The 18552-nt window shown below is 59.7% G+C and overlaps 1 protein-coding gene across 1 annotated transcript in view; it reads left to right on the top strand.

Moving 5' to 3' along the window:
- ZC3H3 (zinc finger CCCH-type containing 3) overlaps positions 1 to 18552 on the top strand; it is an 81853-nt gene that overhangs the window by 35943 nt on the left and 27358 nt on the right. Inside the window, exon 4 of the mRNA XM_066379621.1 lies at positions 1037 to 1190. Within this exon, the coding sequence (XP_066235718.1) occupies positions 1037 to 1190 (154 nt within the window). The remainder of the gene's footprint in view (positions 1 to 1036; positions 1191 to 18552) is intronic.

The raw sequence follows: 18552 nt of genomic DNA, 5'->3' as shown, positions 1-18552 counted from the left end.
CAGGGGAGCAGACAAATGACATGGGTTATGATCATTGGTCTTTGCCTCAGGAGAGCCCCCACAACCAGGGCTGGCACCAAGGAGTGGGAGTGTGGGGACCTCTGGGCCTGGTGTCACTGTGTGCCTGTCCTGTTCTCCTGGGCCATCCCGCACCCCTCGTGGTCTTCAGCTGAGGGCTGGCCAGTACCTGCCCAGGACCCCAGCTTGCCCTGTGCTGATGTGCTGGCAGTGAGACCATGTGTGTGCATTCCTGGAGGCCTTGCCTGGCGCACACGCCCCCTGGTCTCTGCCCATCCTCAGTCCCCAACCGGCTGCCTGGCCAAGCTGTCCAATGTGGTGCCTTTCTGGGCGGAAACCCTGAGAAGCCCCTGATGCTGGGGTCCTGCTGGTAGCCCCTTTCTGAGCAAACCCCTAGGCGCTATGCAAGCCGGTCGGTGGGGCCACAAGGAAGAGCCCACCCACAGCAGCCTGGCCCGTGTGGGGAGCTGTGCCTCTCACTGCATTAGCTTTAATTATCTGGGCAGTTAAGAGTTTGTATATTATGAAAATCAGGCAGTTAGACATGTTCCTTGAAGCTGTGGAGAAACTGCCAACTATCAAGTGGAGGGGACTCAGGCAGAACAGATCCCTGCTAACTGCAGGACACGCTCAGCGGGAGGAAAAGCCGTGGTGTGTATCGCCCTGCAGAACACCACGGAAACAGAAGTGACCGAGGACATCAGTCTGCGAGGGCACCCCCAGCCTCCCGGGCCCACCGAGGACCCCCCCCGCAGCCCGTGGGAGCTCTGGGAGTCAGGCCGGGGCCAGGTTTGGGGACGTTAGTGCTGCTTGCTGAGGGCACTGGCCTGCTTCCCCACCCAGGTCACCAGCATCCTGACGGCCTGTGCCTTGGGACTCCGGCCTGTGCTCAGCTCTCCCAGAGCCTCAGGCTGCTGGCGTCCTGGGACAGGAATGTGCACGTGGGGCGGGGCTGGGATGCGGAGTGAGGGGCTGTCCCTGCCGACCTCGCTGACTGCTGTGTTGGGTTTCTCTGCAGCATCCAGCCTGAACACCCCGCGGGCACCGCCCACCGGCAAAGTGATCAAGACCCGGTACCGCATTGTCAAGAGGACCCCAGCGTCATCTCTCAGCGTGGCCCCCTTTCCCCTGTCCCTGCCCTCCTGGCGGGCTCGACGGCTCTCCCTCTCCAGGTAAGAGGCCCCCATGGGCCTGGGGCCAGGCTGGCTCTGAGGGGCTCTGAGGCTGCAGGATGGGGCCTGACGCTGCAGGGACCGATCGCACCACTCAGAAGGGCTTGATCTCCAGTTTGCTGGCTGGAAATGGCCTAGTCTTTCTGTTCGGCAGTTTGTGCCCCAGATATATGGCAGCCTGTGTGCCGCGCGCATGTGTAGACACACACATGCCCTCCCGTTTTTAACAAGCCATCAGCTGGTGTGGGTGGCCATGGTGTCCCTCAGGGGAGACTTGGAGTGAGAAGCTGGGTCCTGAGCAGCCCCTTTGGAGCCTGTGAGCCCATCTTGCCGTCAGTCTATTAACTGCTCAGGGCAGGAGGGAGGTCTCAGCCCTCCCATCCCACCCACCCCTGGCACCCTGTGGCCTTGCCCCAGGCTGTTCTGGCTGATAGGGTGCAGTGCGGGGTGGCTCCACCTTCTTTCCTGGGTGCTCTGGGCCCAGAAGCAGGAGGCTGTGGAAGTCAGGGAAGCAGTGTTAGGGGTTGGATGTTGGGAGCCTCTCTCGGGAGGCTGCAAACTCCAGGCTTCAGGAGGCCTGGTATGGGCTGTGGCCCCCTTCTCGGAGGCAGGAAGGGGCGACAGCCTTGGCAGATGGTTCGGAACCTGGCAGCGAGTGGCAGGCCCCCTCCCTCTGTCTTCCAGCCGCCCTCCGGGAGCCTGGGGCCACTTGGTTGAGTGTAGGCTTCCACTGGGCACAGTGGACACTCCAGGGCACCTGGCTTTGGGCCGGAGGCTGTGAGGCGGGGGCTCTTGTGCCCTGAGGGACTGGACCACAGGTCAGAGCAGCTGTCGTCCGGTGCCACCCTCTGAGACTGCCTGGCTCTGGGGCCTCCACAGATGTGTGGGTGGTCAGCCTGCCGCTGGGGCCCACGGGGTCCACTGCCCTTCTCCCTTTCCGCTAGGCCACAGTGAACTTGGCTCTGCCGCCGCCGCCTCTAGAGGCAATAGCTGGAAGTATATTTTAAATTAATTTTACTGCACTTTTTGTAATATTTTTGTTTTAAATAGATTTATAAGCATCTTGGGGGCTATTTCTACAAATTTATGAAGATAATTTTCACTCTCTCGATAAGGTTAAATTTACATCTGCTATTTCCATATTAATTCACAGTGCTAAGTGGGTCTAATTTTCTTCTGTTCTTCTATCTGGTGAGCGCGGCCTTTCCTAATGCAATTTCCCCCTCACTAAATCACTGTGATCGGGAGTCAAGATCGAGCTAAATTAACTTAAATTAATTTACTTAATAGGAGCCCCAGATCATCGTGAATGAGGTTCAGATTTATTGATTCTTGCTCCTGCCTCCATTGCTGCCGTGGGCATGTGGGCCTCACCTGCGGGCTAGACCTCGCCTCTCCCGGGGGCGCTGGGGCTGGGGGCGACTTGTTGGGGTGGCACCAGCGGGCATCTCCTCCCAGCTTCTGAGCACCAGGCAGGGTTAGTGTTTTGGTCCCGCTGGGGCCTGCCAGGGTCACTGAGTGAAGCAGGTGCCAGGCTCAGTGGGCGAGGGTTCCTGGCGGAGGGTGATGGCCTCACGTGCCCCGGGACAGCACACTGTGCACATTCAGCCAGGCGCCTCGCCTCAGGCCTGTTAGGCGGAAGACAGCCCGTCCTGAGGAGGTGGGGCTGAGGGGGCGCCTGGGTGCTGTGTGGGCAGGTATATGGGGTTGCCCCTCGGGTCAGATGCCTGGCATGGGCCATTGGGGGAGACCCAGCGGCCAGCCGGACGTAGCTGCTGCTCCTCCCAAGCTGCCCCAGCCACCTTGCTCTCCAGGTGCCCGGCTGGGCACTCGGTCCTCAGCGCCTTCCTTGCTGGAGGAGGCGTGTCAGCCCCCCCCCCCCCCGCCCCTAAAATGGCGTGTGTGGGGCCGTGTTCAGTGGGGCATCCATCTGCCCTGACTGTCTCACTCCAAGTCTGTTTGCCATGTCACCAGGTGCCCAGGACATAAGCTGAGTGCAGAGCTCTGGACCCTCGACAGGGCCTGGCTCCTGGGCTTGGGCCTTTTGGGAGGGGTGGGTGTGGGGTGCTGAGGGCTGAGGCACTGCAGGCCCCGGGACATGTGGCTGCCAGTGGACTGGGCTTCCTTTGCCCAAGGTCACCTATGTCCTGGCCAGGGCTGCCTTCTCAGCAGAGTGGCTGCCTGCCAGCTGCCCGGCCTCGCTGTCAGGAGTGCACGCCTGGGCTGGGCTTGTCGAGGCAGCAGAAAGGCCTGTCTCCAGGGCCAGTGGCCAGTCTGGTGTCCGCCCACCCACTGCCTTCAGCTTCACCCGGGGAGGCTCTGGGGCCGCCTGGCTCTGGCCGAGCCCTTGACCTCTGCCCCGTGCAGCGGCAGGTCCCTCAGCTCCCCCCAGGCAGGTGGAGCTGCTGGGCTGCTGGTGGGACTTGGGCACTTGGGGGCCAAGGGCTGCTGCCACGAGGAGAATGCAGGGGTGTCCCGCCAGGCAGCCGGCGGAGCCGGGGGCTGAGGGCTCTGCATAGGCGTCCTAGCTACACCCCCTCGGAGGGGCGGGCAGGCAGCCCAGTGGGCAAGAGCACCACTGTTGGCATTGGCGGCCCTGGACCCCCTTCTCCGGTATGCTCCGTGAATGTGGTCACTGCAGAGGGGATGCTGTGTGTGTGTGGGAGCTGTCACCCTTGGGGAGCCCAGGAGCCCTGGTGGGTGCTGGAGGCTGTGACTCGAGGTGAGGGGGAAGCCATGGGGATCAGGTGGGGCTCACAGAGTTCCCGGGCTTCTGCCTGGAGAGCAGTCTGGAGCAGCCAGGCATTCTGAGCAGGGCCCGGTTGGAGCCTGCGCTCAGCACAGCCCCTGGCCCCCAACAGCTGGTGGCCTGGACAAGCCCCTTTCCTCCTGCCGAGGGACGGCCGGCCCCTCAGAGGGTGGTGTGGTCACCATGCTTGGTCCTGCACCACAAGGGGCCTGGCACTGGAGACTGTGGAGGTGACAGAGCCACTGCCATCCCAGCCCCAGAGGCCCCACCCCGTGACAGGGCCCCTCACCTTCCCCGGGGAGCTGGTGGCCTCCCTCCCAGGAAAGGCCTGTCTCTCGAGTACTCTGAATGGCCACTTCAGCCTCGCCCTACTGGTCCCCACCGGGGGCTGGGGCACTGGTGCATTTCTGCCTCACGAGGTGGCCTTGCTGTCCCTCTCCTGAGACGGAGCCCTGCTCTCGGCCCAAGTCAGTTTTGGCTTAACGCGTGGAAGCTCCGTGCCGGCCCACGTGGTGGACCCAGGGCCCACAGGAGGCCTGGCCTGGCTCCAGAGACTCCAGACCACTGCCGGCCACTGGCCCCGGGACTCGGCTCTGGCAGGCCCAGGGGCAGGCAGGGGCAGCAGAGGGCACCCTGGGGCTGAAGCGTGGGATGAGTGAGGGTTTAATTTTTTGTTGTAAGATGTGTGGATTTGCCTGTGTCCTCGCTGCTTCCAACAAGTCCATTCATCTGCACTGAAGCTGGAGTGTGACATATCCCTAAACTGCCTGTCACTTTTTTTCTCTCTCCGGATTCATTTGACAGGAAAGTGCGGAATAAACAAGCCTGTGCTTGCACGGCTGCGTCCGCAGCTGCTCCTCGGGCTACACATGGCGCTGTCGGGGGCTGTGCTCGCGGGCTCCTTTTATCTTGCTGTGTTTTCGTGTCTGTGTGGTAAATCTCGGTAACTTCCGGGCGGTTTGACAAGGTTTGGGCTGCAGTTTGGAGGGCTCTGAAACGCTTCTCCAGAGTGCATCTTATTAAGAGGAGCTCAGCCAGGTGGGCAGCGTCCGCGGGCGGCCTGGTTCCCCTGTGCTCTCTCCCCCCACTCTGCCCTGCCCCTGGCATGCCTGCATGGCCTCCGCTGGCCAGGGGCCCCGCTCTGCCTCCTGTCCCGGTCTGAGGAGTGGGGGGCCGCTCGGGCACCCTGACAGACCGCAGGCCGGGCGGCTTCCGCTGCCTGTTCCCTTCTCAGTTCTGGAGGCTGGAGGCCTGGGGTCAGGGTGCCTTGGTGGGTTCCCCTTTCAGCTGCAGAACCCGGCCTTCTTTTTCTTTTCTTTTCTTTTTTTATGACAGAGTCAGAGAGAGGGATAGACAGGGACAGACAGGAACGGAGAGAGATGAGAAGCATCAATCATCAGTTTTTCGTTGCGATACCTTAGTTGTTCATTGATTGCTTTCTCATATGTGCCTTGACCGGGGGCTGCAGCAGACCGATTGACCCCTTGCTCGAGCCAGCGACCTTGGGTCCAAGCTGGTGAGCCTTGCTCAAACCAGATGAGCCTGCGCTCAAGCTAGAGACCTCAGGGTTTCGAACCTGGGTCCTCCGCATCCCAGTCCGACATTCTATCCACTGGTCAGGCAGTGAGGCCTTCTTGCTACGTCCCTTCCTGTGAGGACCCTAATTCTTCACCCATCCTCACCGCCTCATCCAACCCCAGTCATCAGCTCAAGGCCCCGCTTCTGGATACCATTGATCCAAACATAGGACTGTGTGGGACACACCATTCAGTCCTTGCCAGCGAGTGTCCTGCTCTCCCCGAGACCCGCCCTGGCTAGGCCAGTGGAGCTGGGGCCCTGAAGACCATGGCAGTTAGAGAAACTTGGGGTGAGCCCTTACGTGGCCTCGCCTGCAGTCTGTGCAAGGCAGCCAGGCCCAGAGGCTCCCCTGGCAGAGGACGTGCACGTGGGGTCAGAGGGCACAAGGAGCCCATGCAGGAGGCACGCACGGTCATGTGCAGAGGCTGCCCAGGCCTCAGGCTTCCAGGGCCAAGACCCAGCAGCCGCTGAGCAGCCCACACTTGGCAGTGCTGGTCAATGAGCGACCCTGGCCTAGCCCCTGCTTTGGGGGCACCCAGGGCCCTGCTGGTGGTCAGGGCTGGGCAGCAGCCTGCCTGAGGCAGACCTGCTCTGTGGCTGTGGCCTGGGTGGACCGCAGTTGCCCCTCCCTGCTCTGGGTCAGCACGTCCCCTTGCTGCTGGTCACCCCTAAACCACAGGAGGAGCTTCCGGGACAGGGAGCGCAGGGGCTGCTGAGGGGCATGGAGAGTCAGGGCAGGGCCAGGGGGCACGGGGGCTGCCGTGGGGGAGGGCGTGGAGGGTCAGGGCAGGGCCAGGGGGCACGGGGGCTGCCGTGGGGGAGGGCGTGGACAGTCAGGGCAGGGCCAGGGGGCACGGGGGCTGCCGTGGGGGAGGGCGTGGAGGGTCAGGGCAGGGCCAGGGGGCACGGGGGCTGCCGTGGGGGAGGGCGTGGAGGGTCAGGGCAGGGCCAGGGGGCACGGGGGCTGCCGTGGGGGAGGGCGTGGAGGGTCAGGGCAGGGCCAGGGGGCACGGGGGCTGCCGTGGGGGAGGGCGTGGAGGGTCAGGGCAGGGCCAGGGGGCACGGGGGCTGCCGTGGGGGAGGGTGTGGAGAGTCAGGGCAGGGCCAGGGGGCACGGGGGCTGCCGTGGGGGAGGGTGTGGAGGGTCAGGGCAGGGCCAGGGGGCACGGGGGCTGCCGTGGGGGAGGGCATGGAGGGTCAGGGCAGGGCCAGGGGGCACGGGGGCTGCCGTGGGGGAGGGCGTGGAGGGTCAGGGCAGGGCCAGGGGGCACAGGGCTGCTGAGGGGAGGGCGTGGAGGGTCAGGGCAGGGCCAGGGGGCACGGGGGCTGCTGTGGGGGAGGGCGTGGAGGGTCAGGGCAGGGCCAGGGGGCACGGGGGCTGCCGTGGGGGAGGGCGTGGAGGGTCAGGGCAGGGCCAGGGGGCATGGGGGAAAATGGAGGACAGTCACCCTGGGGCTCCCAGGCTCAGTCCCAGCCCCTCTCTTAATAGTTTCTTGCATTTAACTTTTTTCGAGTAAATTTGTTTGATATACATTTGCACTTCCAGAAAAGTTGCAAAAACAGCACACAGCTGCTCTGTAGTCCTCACCTAGGTCACCGCTGGGCTTACCTGTCCCTGCTGCGTCATCACATCTCCTCTCTGCTCACGCCCAGACTGGGGAGTCGGTGTCCCTTGGCCGGGCGCTGAGTGAGGTCCCCGATCCGGGAGTGCTGCCGTGTGGCTCGGGTCATGGTCATGCCTCTGCAGCCTCGTTGCAGCTGGAACCAGCGCAGTCCTGCTGTCCTTTGTGACCTGCCATTTCGGGGAGCAGAGGCCAGGTGCTTGGTGCTGCGTCTTGGGCCTGTACGTGACGAGACTCAGATTTGTGGGCAGGAAGCTGTGGAAGTGCTGGGCGGCCCCTGGTCCAGGCCGAGGGACCTGGTGTCACTGTGCTCCTGGTGCTGTGAGCCTGACCACCCTGCTGCCTGGGCCGTGGGTCTCTGCCGGGGGGTGTGTGGGCAGGGGTGTCCAGCATGCCTGAGTTCCAGCCTCACTCCTGGGAGGCCTGTGGTCCTTTATCCCCCGCTGCCTGTGTTCATTGTTCGTTTATAGTGATGTGGGTCCAGGTTCTGACTCTTTTGCAGGCTTAATCTGTTATCATGTGATTCATTTTGTAACCTTTATTTGTCCCTGTTCTGGTCCTGGGTCTTTTCCACATGGCAGTGTCATCTGTCATTCTCTGAGCCCCCAACTGCACAACACGGCTGCCTGCCTGCCTGCCTCCCCCGGCACTCCCCACCCCAGAGCCAGCTACCTCTCTGCAGAGTGTGGCCCCTGCAGCCGGGCTGAGGCTCCGGGGTGTATCCCACGGCGTGTCACCCTCTCCACAGACGCTGGGGCTGGGCCCACTCTGCCGTTACGCACGCAACCGTGCAGCCCGGGCTGAGGCTCCGGGGTGTATCCCACGGCGTGTCAGCCTCTCCACAGACGCTGGGGCTGGGTCCACGCTGGTAGTGATGCCGGGAGGCTGCCGTTACGCACGCGGCCGTGCAGCCCGGGCTGAGGCTCCGGGGTGTATCCCACGGCGTGTCGGGCCTCTCCACAGACGCTGGGGCTGGGTCCACGCTGGTAGTGATGCCGGGAGGCTGCCGTTACGCACGCGGCCGTGCAGCCCGGGCTGAGGCTCCGGGGTGTATCCCACGGCGTGTCAGCCTCTCCACAGACGCTGGGGCTGGGTCCACGCTGGTAGTGATGCCGGGAGGCTGCCGTTACGCACGCGGCCGTGCAGCCCGGGCTGAGGCTCCGGGGTGTATCCCACGGCGTGTCAGCCTCTCCACAGACGCTGGGGCTGGGTCCACGCTGGTAGTGATGCCGGGAGGCTGCCGTTACGCACGCGGCCGTGCAGCCCGTTTCCCTTCCTCTGCGGTCACGCCTGGTCGCAGAGTGTGGGAACACGAGGGGCGTAGTCTGACTTCAGATAGAGCGGCCGCTTCCCCACAGCTGCTGCCGGGGTGCCCTTCTGTTCCCGTCACAGCATTCGGCGTCACCAGCTCTTCATTCTCATGTTCCCCACGGCACGGTGGCTCGTTGGGGTTTAAATTTGTATCTCCCGGATGACCAGAGATGCTGAAGGCTTGTTGTGGCTTATTTAAGGCCGGTCCTTGTCTTTTGTGAAAGACCCTCAGGTCCTCTGACTGTTTTTAAATTGGTAGTTTGTCTTCTGTTTTTAGCAGGAGCGAATTCAACTTGTTGAGGGTGGTGCCCTCCACCTCCCAGCTGAGTTGGCCTCACCTGCTTGGATGGGGCCTTGACTCCTGCCCAGGAGTCTGCTGGTGGGTTCAGGAGGCTTGGCCCTCCGGGGGCTTGTGCCCTGTGGCTGCTGTGCCACCAGCCTGGCCCTGGGTTCCAAGTTCGAGATCAAGGACCTTCCCTAGGGCTCTCTCTGGGCCGTGCTCCCGGAGCCCTGCAGGCCGTGTCCCTGGGGGACCTGAGTCCAGAGTGGAAGCCCGGCCTCTCTGGGCTCCCCGAGCCTGCACGGGAGCAGGCTCCTGCTTTGTGCTCTGGCCCAGGACATCCTTGCTGGACCCTGTCCTCCGCCCTCACTCACATTCGTCCCTCAACAGCCCAGGGTCCGGCCTGGTCAGAGCACAGCCTTTCCTCTGCTCACAGAGAGCTGGCCAAGAGCATCTCTTCAGGGTCACCATCTCGCTAGGGTGGAGTTTGATAAAACAGGTAAAGAACTTGCAGTGGAAATGCCCTGGCCAGGCCAGATGGCTCAATTGGTTAGAGCGTTGTCTGGAAGCGCAGAGGTTGCTGGTTCAATCCCCGGTCAGGGCACATACAGGAACAGATAAAAGTTCCTGTGTCTGTATCTCTTTGTTTCTCTCTCCCCCCTGCCCCTTCTTCTCTAAAATCAATTAAAACAAAAAAAGCCGGCCTGCGGTGGTGCAGTGGATAGACCGTTGTTGACCTGGATGGAACACTGAGATCACTGGTTCGAGACCCTGGGCTTGCCTGGTCAAGGCACATAGGACAAGCAATCAATGAACAACTAAATAAAGTAAAGCAACTATGAGTTGATACTTCTTGTTCCACCTCCCCCACCCCATCCCCTATAAAATCAATAAGTAAAATCTTAAGGAAAAATAAAAGGACTTGTAGTGGAAGTTGGATCTGAGGGTGACAAGGGAGTGTGCACAGGGCTCTTGGCTCTGAGGCTCTGGCCAGAGGTGAGGAGGACACGGTGGGCGCTGGGCCGGTGGGAGGGCCCTGGGGTGACCCCTGAGGAGTGCTGAGGCAGGGCTCCTCTGGCAGGTTTTTGAGAACCCTGTTTTATGGGAACTGGCGATTACAGCTCCCCGAGTGCTGTAAAAGTTAATGTGATGGCCTCGTATGCCGTGCTCATTTTTATAATTTTTTACTTTATGAAACAGGACAGGGAGCTTAGTGACTTATTACTATTCATTTCGTTTCAATGCAGTAAATATTGATTCAGTTGGGGGTTTTCAATTTAAACTACTCGGCGATTATATAAAATATTACTGCCTGGGAGATTATGCTTACCGATCCCTTTGGCTGCTCATTAAGGAGGAGTGCGCAGCGGCCCCTCTGCCTCCATCATTCTAATAGACGGCGGGGCCCCTTCTGCGCGGGAGGGGCCAGGCGTCTGCCCGCAGGGGCCTGACAGCCAGGAGGCAGCTCTTAATTTGGAAGTCAGTTCAAAGCGCACCGGTTATTTATTTCTCTGTCTGTCTGAGGCAGGCAGCCCTTGCCGCTGTCAGCAGCCCCTGGTGGAGAGCCCCCTAAGTCCGCCCGCCCGTGCACAGACCCAGATGGGCCTCTGCCTCCTTGCTCTCTGTGGTTTCTGAGGGTGCACGTGGAAGCACCCTCTCCACCGTAGCCTCTCTGGCACCCAGCCCTCGGGAGGGAGCACCTGGATCTGCTCGCCCTTTGGTCCCTGTGTGCCCAGCTTCAGGATGGCCCTGTGTGACGATGGAGGACAGCCCCCAGTACTGCGGGGGTCAGGCTGAGCACTTGGCTGGGCCACCTCAGTGCCACATTGCCCTGTGCTCCTAGGTGGGAGGGAGCTGAGGCTCTGGGCACTGGCACTGGGCGTGGTGGTGTGGGGCAGACACACCACCGCCCACCGCCCCATCAGTTGGAGCCTCTGGCCCCTGTGACAGTTGCCACCCATGCAGGGTTGTGCCGTTGCCCCACCCTGGTGGGGCCTGGGGTGCAGGCATCGAGGCACAGGAGTTTGTGGTGAGGTTGTGAGGGCGGCACCTGGGCGCGGTCTGCAGGTGGCATGGGACGGGAGTGGTGGCAGCAGACACTGGAGCCCTTATCCATTTCGTCTCAGGCCAGGACCTGCCCATCACTAGGGCTGGTCACCTGCCTCTCTGAGCCCAGGGTGAGCTGGCTCCAGCGTGTCCCTGGTGTACGTCCCTGAGGGCCGTGCTGGTAGGTAGGGGGGCTAAGGTTGGGGTGGTGGGGTACAGCCTGCTCTGCCTCCCTGGCCTGCATTCTGTCATAAGTCCCTGCTGGGGTGGTCCCCCCTCTCTGGCCAGCCCCCAACCCTGCTGGTCTCGAGTCTGTGAGTCTCTCGGGCTCTCGAGCCTTTGTCTGGCCCTTCGGTCCCTGCTCCAGGTACCCGTGTCTTTCTCCTTGCCCCCTGGGCAGGGCCGGCGGCGAGGGTCCCTGTGCGGCTCCGCATAGCTCCTGCCACTGTTCCCTGCGGCGGTGTGGCCCTCCTGCTTCCCCTGCTGCAGGGCCCGAGTCTGGGCCAGGCCCGTCTCACCTGCCGTAGCACACTCTGTCTTTAACCGCCTGACAGGCGGTGGCTCCTTCGCCCTTTGTGAGTGGCTTGTGTGGCCGAGGCGTGCTCAGCAGCCTTCAGGCTGACCCTTGTGGGGAAAGCAGAGGGAGAGGTGGGTCAGGGTACACCTCACCCGTACCTGGCTGCTTTGGGGCAGACTCTGAGGGGACAAACCATGCAGGGGCCTGTGAGACACGGCCACCACCATGACAAAATCACAGGGCATGGCGAGGCCTCCCCATGGGCTGGCAGACTAGACAGTCGTCCCTTTGGTTTGCCCGGGAGAAGTTTTTTTCTGAAAACAGGAAGACTATTGAGAAGGGAGCTTTGTTCAGGTCCCTTTAAGGTTTGTCCCCATGGAACATGTAGAGGATTGCCCCCAGGTTGAACCCATGTCCCTGGACACACCATGCCAGCACTGTGGGCCCTCCTGTGACTGTGTTGGTGCCCTGAGTTGATGAGCAGAGGAAGCTGAAAATACTGCCCCTGACAGGAAGAAATAAAATGTCCTTGTCACCGAGTGGTACGAGGGTGTCTTACACAGTTAAACACCATTTTAAATACACTTTTATCCTGGTATTAGAAGTGGTAGTAAAGCAGCCTTCAGATAATCAATAGTATATTTAACTCTTCGCATATATCAACCTTCCAGTCTGATCTTACCCCAAACCTTCATTCCCTCTCAGGGCTGGGTCAGGGCCTGAGGTGAGGGAGGTGCTGCCCAGGGGCTGGGGGCACAGGAAAATGGGTGCCCTGTGTCGGCTGCAGGGTCTGAGAGGATTCACGGCCGCTGAGGACCATTGCCAAGGGCCCTGCAAGCAAGTGCTCTCTCAGGCGCCTGGCCACGGCCTCATCCCGGGGCCCATTTTTCAGTGCCACTTGTGGGTTTTCTGCCAAAGAGGCTCCCACGGGGTGAGGGGACACCCCGTGGAGGGGAGCTGGGCCCTGGGGGGTCTCCATCCCTGGCAAGGCTGTGGTGTTCACTCTTATCCCCCCACCCCCACCCCGCCTTCCTTCTTGCCTCTCCTCATCCTCAGGGACGGGACTCTGGGGGAGCCCCCTCCCACCCCTTTCTTTCAGCGGGGGTCTCCCGCACCATTCTGGGCTCTGATAAGGACCAGGGGTACTGAAAAGCTCTCGGAGGGTCTCTCCAGCCATTTCACGTGCAGGCCTGCAAGATGGTTCAAGAATCACAGGCCTGTCGAAGAGGTGTGTCGTTTAAATCTTCCCAGGTGGGTGGCAACTGCAGTTCAGATACCTCTGTGGGGACAGACCGAGTGGCCCCTGAATGCCCTTTCTGCGGCCACCCTCCGCTGGCAGGGCAGTCACCTTGGCCAGGTGGGACCCCGACCCCGGCTTCTGCTGAGCCCGGCTCAGGACCGGACGGGAGCCAGCAGGCAGGTGCTGAGCGGTTTATTTCCCTCTGACTTTCCTCGAAGTCAGCAAGGTTTCCGTGGCTGCCCCGCCCACTCCCCAGAGTAAGGAGCCCGGTTTAATTTGCGGTTAGATGTCTGTTAAGATTGCGTCCACTTCCCAAGTCAGCACTTAATTGGCAAGGCGCTTGATTTAACAGCGTAGGAGCCTCCACCGGAAAAATGGCTTGAATAAATCACTGCCTGACGCCAGAAAATAGATATAATCTCAGCATTAACTACATTAATAGTAGCAGGAGCCGAATTAAGAAGGCCATAAAGCATGGGCGGGGGAGCATAAATTATAGCCCAGGCTCTGTCCCTTCTTCGGTTCAGGCACTTTGGGGGCGGGGTGAGGACGCGGTGCTCCTCCCGGCCCCGCCCACTAGGAGGCCCCGCCCACACCGCTTACTTTGCCCCGCCCACGGAAGGGGAGAGGGTGGGGTGGGGTGAGGTGTGCACGTGGGCTACTCAGCGGCTTGCCCACGCAGCCCGCCCAGCACGTCTTAGGCACCGGGTTCTGGAAGGGTTGCCTGCACCCTCAGCCTCCTGGGCTTTCTGAAAAATTGAACACCTTGCAGGGCCAGCTCCCACCCACCCCTACCTCAACGCCTTACTTGGGGCCGGGCCCTGGCTGAGGGCTTTCCACCTGGACCATCGTCTGTCCAGTCTGCGCCAGCTGCGTGTCCTCTATGGCTGTGTTTGAACACCCACTTCCTCCCACAGGTGGCCTTCGCGCTCTGCTGTCTGCAGCCTAGAAGACTTCTTGGAGGAGGAGACCTTGGGTTTGTTGGTTGGGTAGACACTATTTGATCACCATTAGGGCCCCACATTGGCCCAGCTGTTGAAATCGCTCCTCTTCACTGTCGTTTCCTGTCCGCGCCAGTGATACCTGTTTATCAGGACAAGCGCGTGCTGGTCTGGCTGTCAGGGAGGTCGCAGGGTTTCACGGGGAGCCAGGGAGCCGGTGCGCCCAGACTGCGGGGTGGGCTTGCGTCTCCTCGTGCCCCTCTCCACGTTAGCGGTGCTGCTGGGAACTTCTCCACACCTCAGAGGAGAATGCTATCCAGTTTAATTTAACTTTTTTTCATATTCTCTGTCAAGTTCAACATTTTTTATGCTTACTGTTCGCTTGCCTCTGGCCTGCTTCTGCATGTTCGCAAGACTCAAAACTATTCCACGTGTCACCCTTTTATCATAGACTGCAGCTTACTCTTTATTCATTTTTAGGTTTTTTTTTGTTTGTTTGTTTTTTACAGAAACAGAGAGAGAGTCAGAGAGAGGGATAGATAGGGACAGACAGGCAGGAATGGAGAGAGATGAGAAGCATCAATCATCAGTTTTTTGTTGCGACACCTTAGTTGTTCATTGATTGCTTTCTCATATGTGCCTTGACCACGGGCTTTCAGCAGACCGAGTGACCCCTTGCTTGAGCCAGCGACCTTGGGTCCAAGCTGGTGAGCCTTGCTCAAATCAGATGAGCCCGCGCTCAAGCTGGCGACCTCAGGGTCTCGAACCTGGGTCCTCCGCATCCCAGTCCAGCGCTCTATCCACCTGGTCAGGCCATTTTTAGTTTTGCCTTTCAGTTTTGTTTGTGAGGATTTTTAACAGAATTTTTAACTTCCTTTGTACTTGAATCTGTCATTCTTCTAAGACGGTGTATTGATTTCCTGAGAATAGCCTTCCCGGAACCTCAACCAAGATGATGTTATTTCAGTTATGTTTTCTTCTAGTGTTATGGCTTCAAGCTTTACATTTGAAACTTCACTGGTAATTTATTTGGAGACATGGTATAAGATTAAAGTTCAAATTTAGTTTTGTATAAGGGCTACCTGGTTGTCTCAGGACCATTTATTAAATATTCAGGCTTTTTCCCGTTGTTTAAAAATGTCGCCTTTTTTATGTACAAATGCTTATTCCTGAACCTGGCTTGCTCTTTGATTTCCCTTTGCAAACATTTGTGGTTTGTATCTTCAGGGGTCAGTTCTGTGAATTTTTATCTTGTATACACACCACCCAGGTCAGGGTAGACCCCCCAGCCCACAGGTGGCCCCTCTGGCTTCTGTCCAGGCTAGACTAGCTGTCTCAAAGTTTTTTTGTTTTTGTTTTTTAATTAATTAATTAATTAATTAATTTACAGAGACAGAGAGTCAGAAAGAGTCAGAGAGAGGGACAGACAGGAACGGTGAGAGATGAGAAGCATCAATCATCAGTTTCTTGTTGTGGTGCTTTAGTTGTTCATTGATTGCTTTCTTATATGTGCCCTGACCATGGGGCTACAGCGGACCGAGTAACCCCTGGCTCGAGCCAGCGACCTTCGGTCCAAGCTGGTGAGCTTTTGCTCAAACCAGATGAGCCCATGCTCAAGCTGGCGACCTCAGGGTCTTGAACCTGGGTCCTCTGCATCCCAGTCCAACGCTCTATCCACTGCGCCACCTCCTGGTCAGGCTGCCTCAAAGTTCTTGAGCTTCATATAAATGGAATTGTACAGTAGGTTCTGTTTTATGTCTAACTTCTTTTCTTCACCATTTGTTATGGATTGAAGCCCCAGTGCCCAGATGCCTGTATTTGGAGGTAGGTTCTTGACAGGTAATTAAGGTTAAATGAGGTCATCAGGGCTGGGCCCTAATCACGTGGGATTGGTGTCCTTCTGAGAAGAGGAGACACCAGACCTCACTCTGCAAGTGCCCAGAGAAAAGGCCATGTGAGCATAGTGAGAGGCGCCATCTGATGGCAGTCCAGGTAGACAGGCCCCACCGGGAACCAGCTTGCTGGCACCTTGATCTTGGACTTGCAGCCTCCAGAGCTGTGAGGAGATCAACCTCTGTTGTCGAAGAAGCCTGTGGTGTCTCATGGCCGCCGAGCCGACAGACGTGGTCAGGCTCGTCTGTGTTGCTCTGTGTAGCCCGGGCCCTGTTTCCTGGTTGCAGCCGGGCAGTGGGGCGTGGTGGCATCTGAGGTCAGTGCTTCCTGAGGCCACTGTCCCCGTCTTCAGTGACGTGCCCCTTGGAGCCTTCTGCCCACTTTTGTGTTAGTTTGTCTTTTTGTTGATTCCTGGATCTCTTTATATATTATGGATACATTCGTCCCTTGGATATCTCTCACAGTCAAGAGCTAGCTTTTTAATGACATCTAATTTATCAGTTTTCTTTTGTGAGGAATGCTCTGTGTGTCCTGCTTAAGGAACACTTGTCTACCCCGAGGTCCTGTTTTCTTCTAGAAACTTGACTACAGTATTTTAGCATTTACACGTGAGCCTGTGAGTCTTCCTGAGGCAACTTCTGCTCGGGGTGTGAGGCGGGCATCAGGCTCCTTGTCTCTTCCCAGACAGACGCACGTTTCCCTAGAACAGGCCGTTGGCGCCTTGCCGGAAGCGGGCTGCTCTGGTCCCCACCCTCAGCCGATGTTTCTGTCTCCTTGGTGCTCCGGGTGTGTGTTCTTCCCAGTGCACTCAGGAAGTAGCAGTCCAGCCTCGCAGACACTCCCCGCCCCACCCTCACCCGATGTTTCTGTCTTCCTGGTGCTCCGGGTGTGTGTTCTTCCCAGTGCACTCAGGAAGTAGCAGTCCAGCCTCGCAGACACTCCCCGCCCCACCCTCACGATGTTTCTGTCTTCCTGGTGCTCCGGGGGTGTGTTCTTCCCAGTGCACTCAGGAAGTGGCAGTCCAGCTTCGCAGACACTCCCCGCCCCACCCTCACGATGTTTCCGTCTTCCTGGTGCTCCGGGGGTGTGTTCTTCCCAGTGCACTCAGGAAGTAGCAGTCCAGCCTCACAGACACTCCCCGCCCCACCCCCACCCGATGTTTCTGTCTTCCTGGTGCTCCGGGGGGGTGTTCTTCCCAGTGCACTCAGGAAGTAGCAGTCCAGCCTCGCAGACACTCCCCGCCCCACCCTCACGATGTTTCCGTCTTCCTGGTGCTCCGGGGGTGTGTTCTTCCCAGTGCACTCAGGAAGTGGCAGTCCAGCCTCGCAGACACTCCCCGCCCCACCCTCACGATGTTTCCGTCTTCCTGGTGCTCCGGGGGTGTGTTCTTCCCAGTGCACTCAGGAAGTGGCAGTCCAGCTTCACAGACACTCCCCGCCAGCCAGCCTGTGCCAACCACACGGCATCTCACTCTTCTCATGGCCCACCCGCCTCCAGGGAACTGGGAGCGGTGGCGCGGCTCGTCCCTCCTGTCCTCGTTCTGCACAGGTCCTGTGGCTTCTGCCTGGCCCGGGCACCCCTGCCGTGGCCTTGCCCTCTGTTCACATCTGCAGCGCTCTTCCTTGTACGTTGCAGCCGAGCCTGCTGGCGCCTTGGACAGCTGTTGACGAGCGTGTTCACTTGGCAGTCAGCTGCCTGCCCCTCTGACTCTCAGGGGCTTTTGCCGCTGAGCTTGTGGGCCTTTCCCTAATGTTTGGGTGGGTGCCACCTCTGTTGCCAGGGAGCCAGGCTTTGTGTTCCCAGGAGGGGACATCCCACTGGGGTGTGTGAGAGAGTGGGTGCTGCCCTCTCCTCACTTTGTGAGACTCTAAGTAGCAGTGACATGCTGGGTCCCCGAGGATTAGCACTATATGGCATTCTGGGCCTTGTCATGTTTCCACTTTGTCATGCACCCCTGGTTTGGACTGCCCTCAGTGTCCCTCAAGTGGGCCACATCCAGGGACATTCACACAGGCATGACTGTCCTAGGGGGTCACCAGGAAGGTGGGAGAGGACACGCTGCCCCAGGCGGGGGGAGGCACGAGTAGAGCAGGTGGTGCCGTGGCCATGGTGCTGGCACCTGGGCGTGTGGATGAGGGTGAGGGGCAGGGCCCCGACAGAGCTGGAGAGATGAGGGGCAGGCGGCCAGGGCCCTCTGCCTGGTGCAGTGGGCAGGTGCTGGGGCCCAGCAAAGGAGGGGCCGGTCCAGGTGGGCACCTCAGCTGACAGCACGTAGTGCAGGACACAGGCCCCGAGACGGGTCACCACGCAGATGCAAGGAGACCTCTTGAGGGATCTTGAGGCACCTGCTGCCTGAGGTCACAGTGACTGGGCTTTTCCAGGGGCGCTCTGCCACCAGGGCTCAGCAGGGTCAGAGCACAACACAGTTATGTGGATGGAGGGCACAGAAGACAGGTTGCTGTGTTGACAGGTGCGCAGGCCACAAGAGTGGCAGACAGCCCCAGGTTTGAGGGGCCAGCCTGAGGAAGTATCCCCAAGTTTTGGGCCGAGACGTAGAGGAAGGGTAGAGGCTAGCCGGAAGCTGAAGCCAGTATTGGGGATGATGCCTTGTGGGCACCCTCAGGCCTGTGCTGTTGTTGTGAGGACAGGTACAGAACAGGATGGGCCTCTGGCACCGACCTCCTTCCTAGTGAGCCGGGTAGGGCCTGGACCTCCGGAGGTCTTCCCAGGGGACTCTGCCGGAGCTGTGGCGGACGGTCTGCTGCCTGAGTTGTCCATCGTGGTCTTGTCCACAGCACGGAGCCCCTGCCAGACAGTCCTGGGGCCAGAGCCCAGGTGGGTGAGTTGACTTAGGAGCTCACATTTCAGGGTTGGGAGGATGGTCAGTGGCCGATCTGGCTGGGGTTGGGGACAGAGAGACAGAGGAAGGTAGAGAGGGAGTGGAGAGGGTGATAGAGAGACAGAGGTGAGGGAGCAGAGAAAGGACCAGCGCTGTCCCTCACCAGCTGTTAAGGGCTGCGGGCCTCCTGAGCTGACAGCCCAGCCTGGAGGGTGACACCCGGGCACAGCTGATAAAGGACCCAGTCCCAGCCTGGACCCCCGCCCCCACCCCGCCCCCACCCCTTGTGCTGAACTGTGCACTCCCTGGTAGGACCATTAAGGCCCAATAATACCTGTTTTTTGCA

This window comes from Saccopteryx leptura, chromosome 3 (assembly GCF_036850995.1).
Source record: "Saccopteryx leptura isolate mSacLep1 chromosome 3, mSacLep1_pri_phased_curated, whole genome shotgun sequence".
In the NCBI taxonomy this organism is placed as follows: Eukaryota; Metazoa; Chordata; class Mammalia; order Chiroptera; family Emballonuridae; genus Saccopteryx; species Saccopteryx leptura.
The sequence above is the reverse complement of the archived record's forward strand: the minus strand, read 5'-3'. Positions and strand labels throughout refer to the sequence as shown.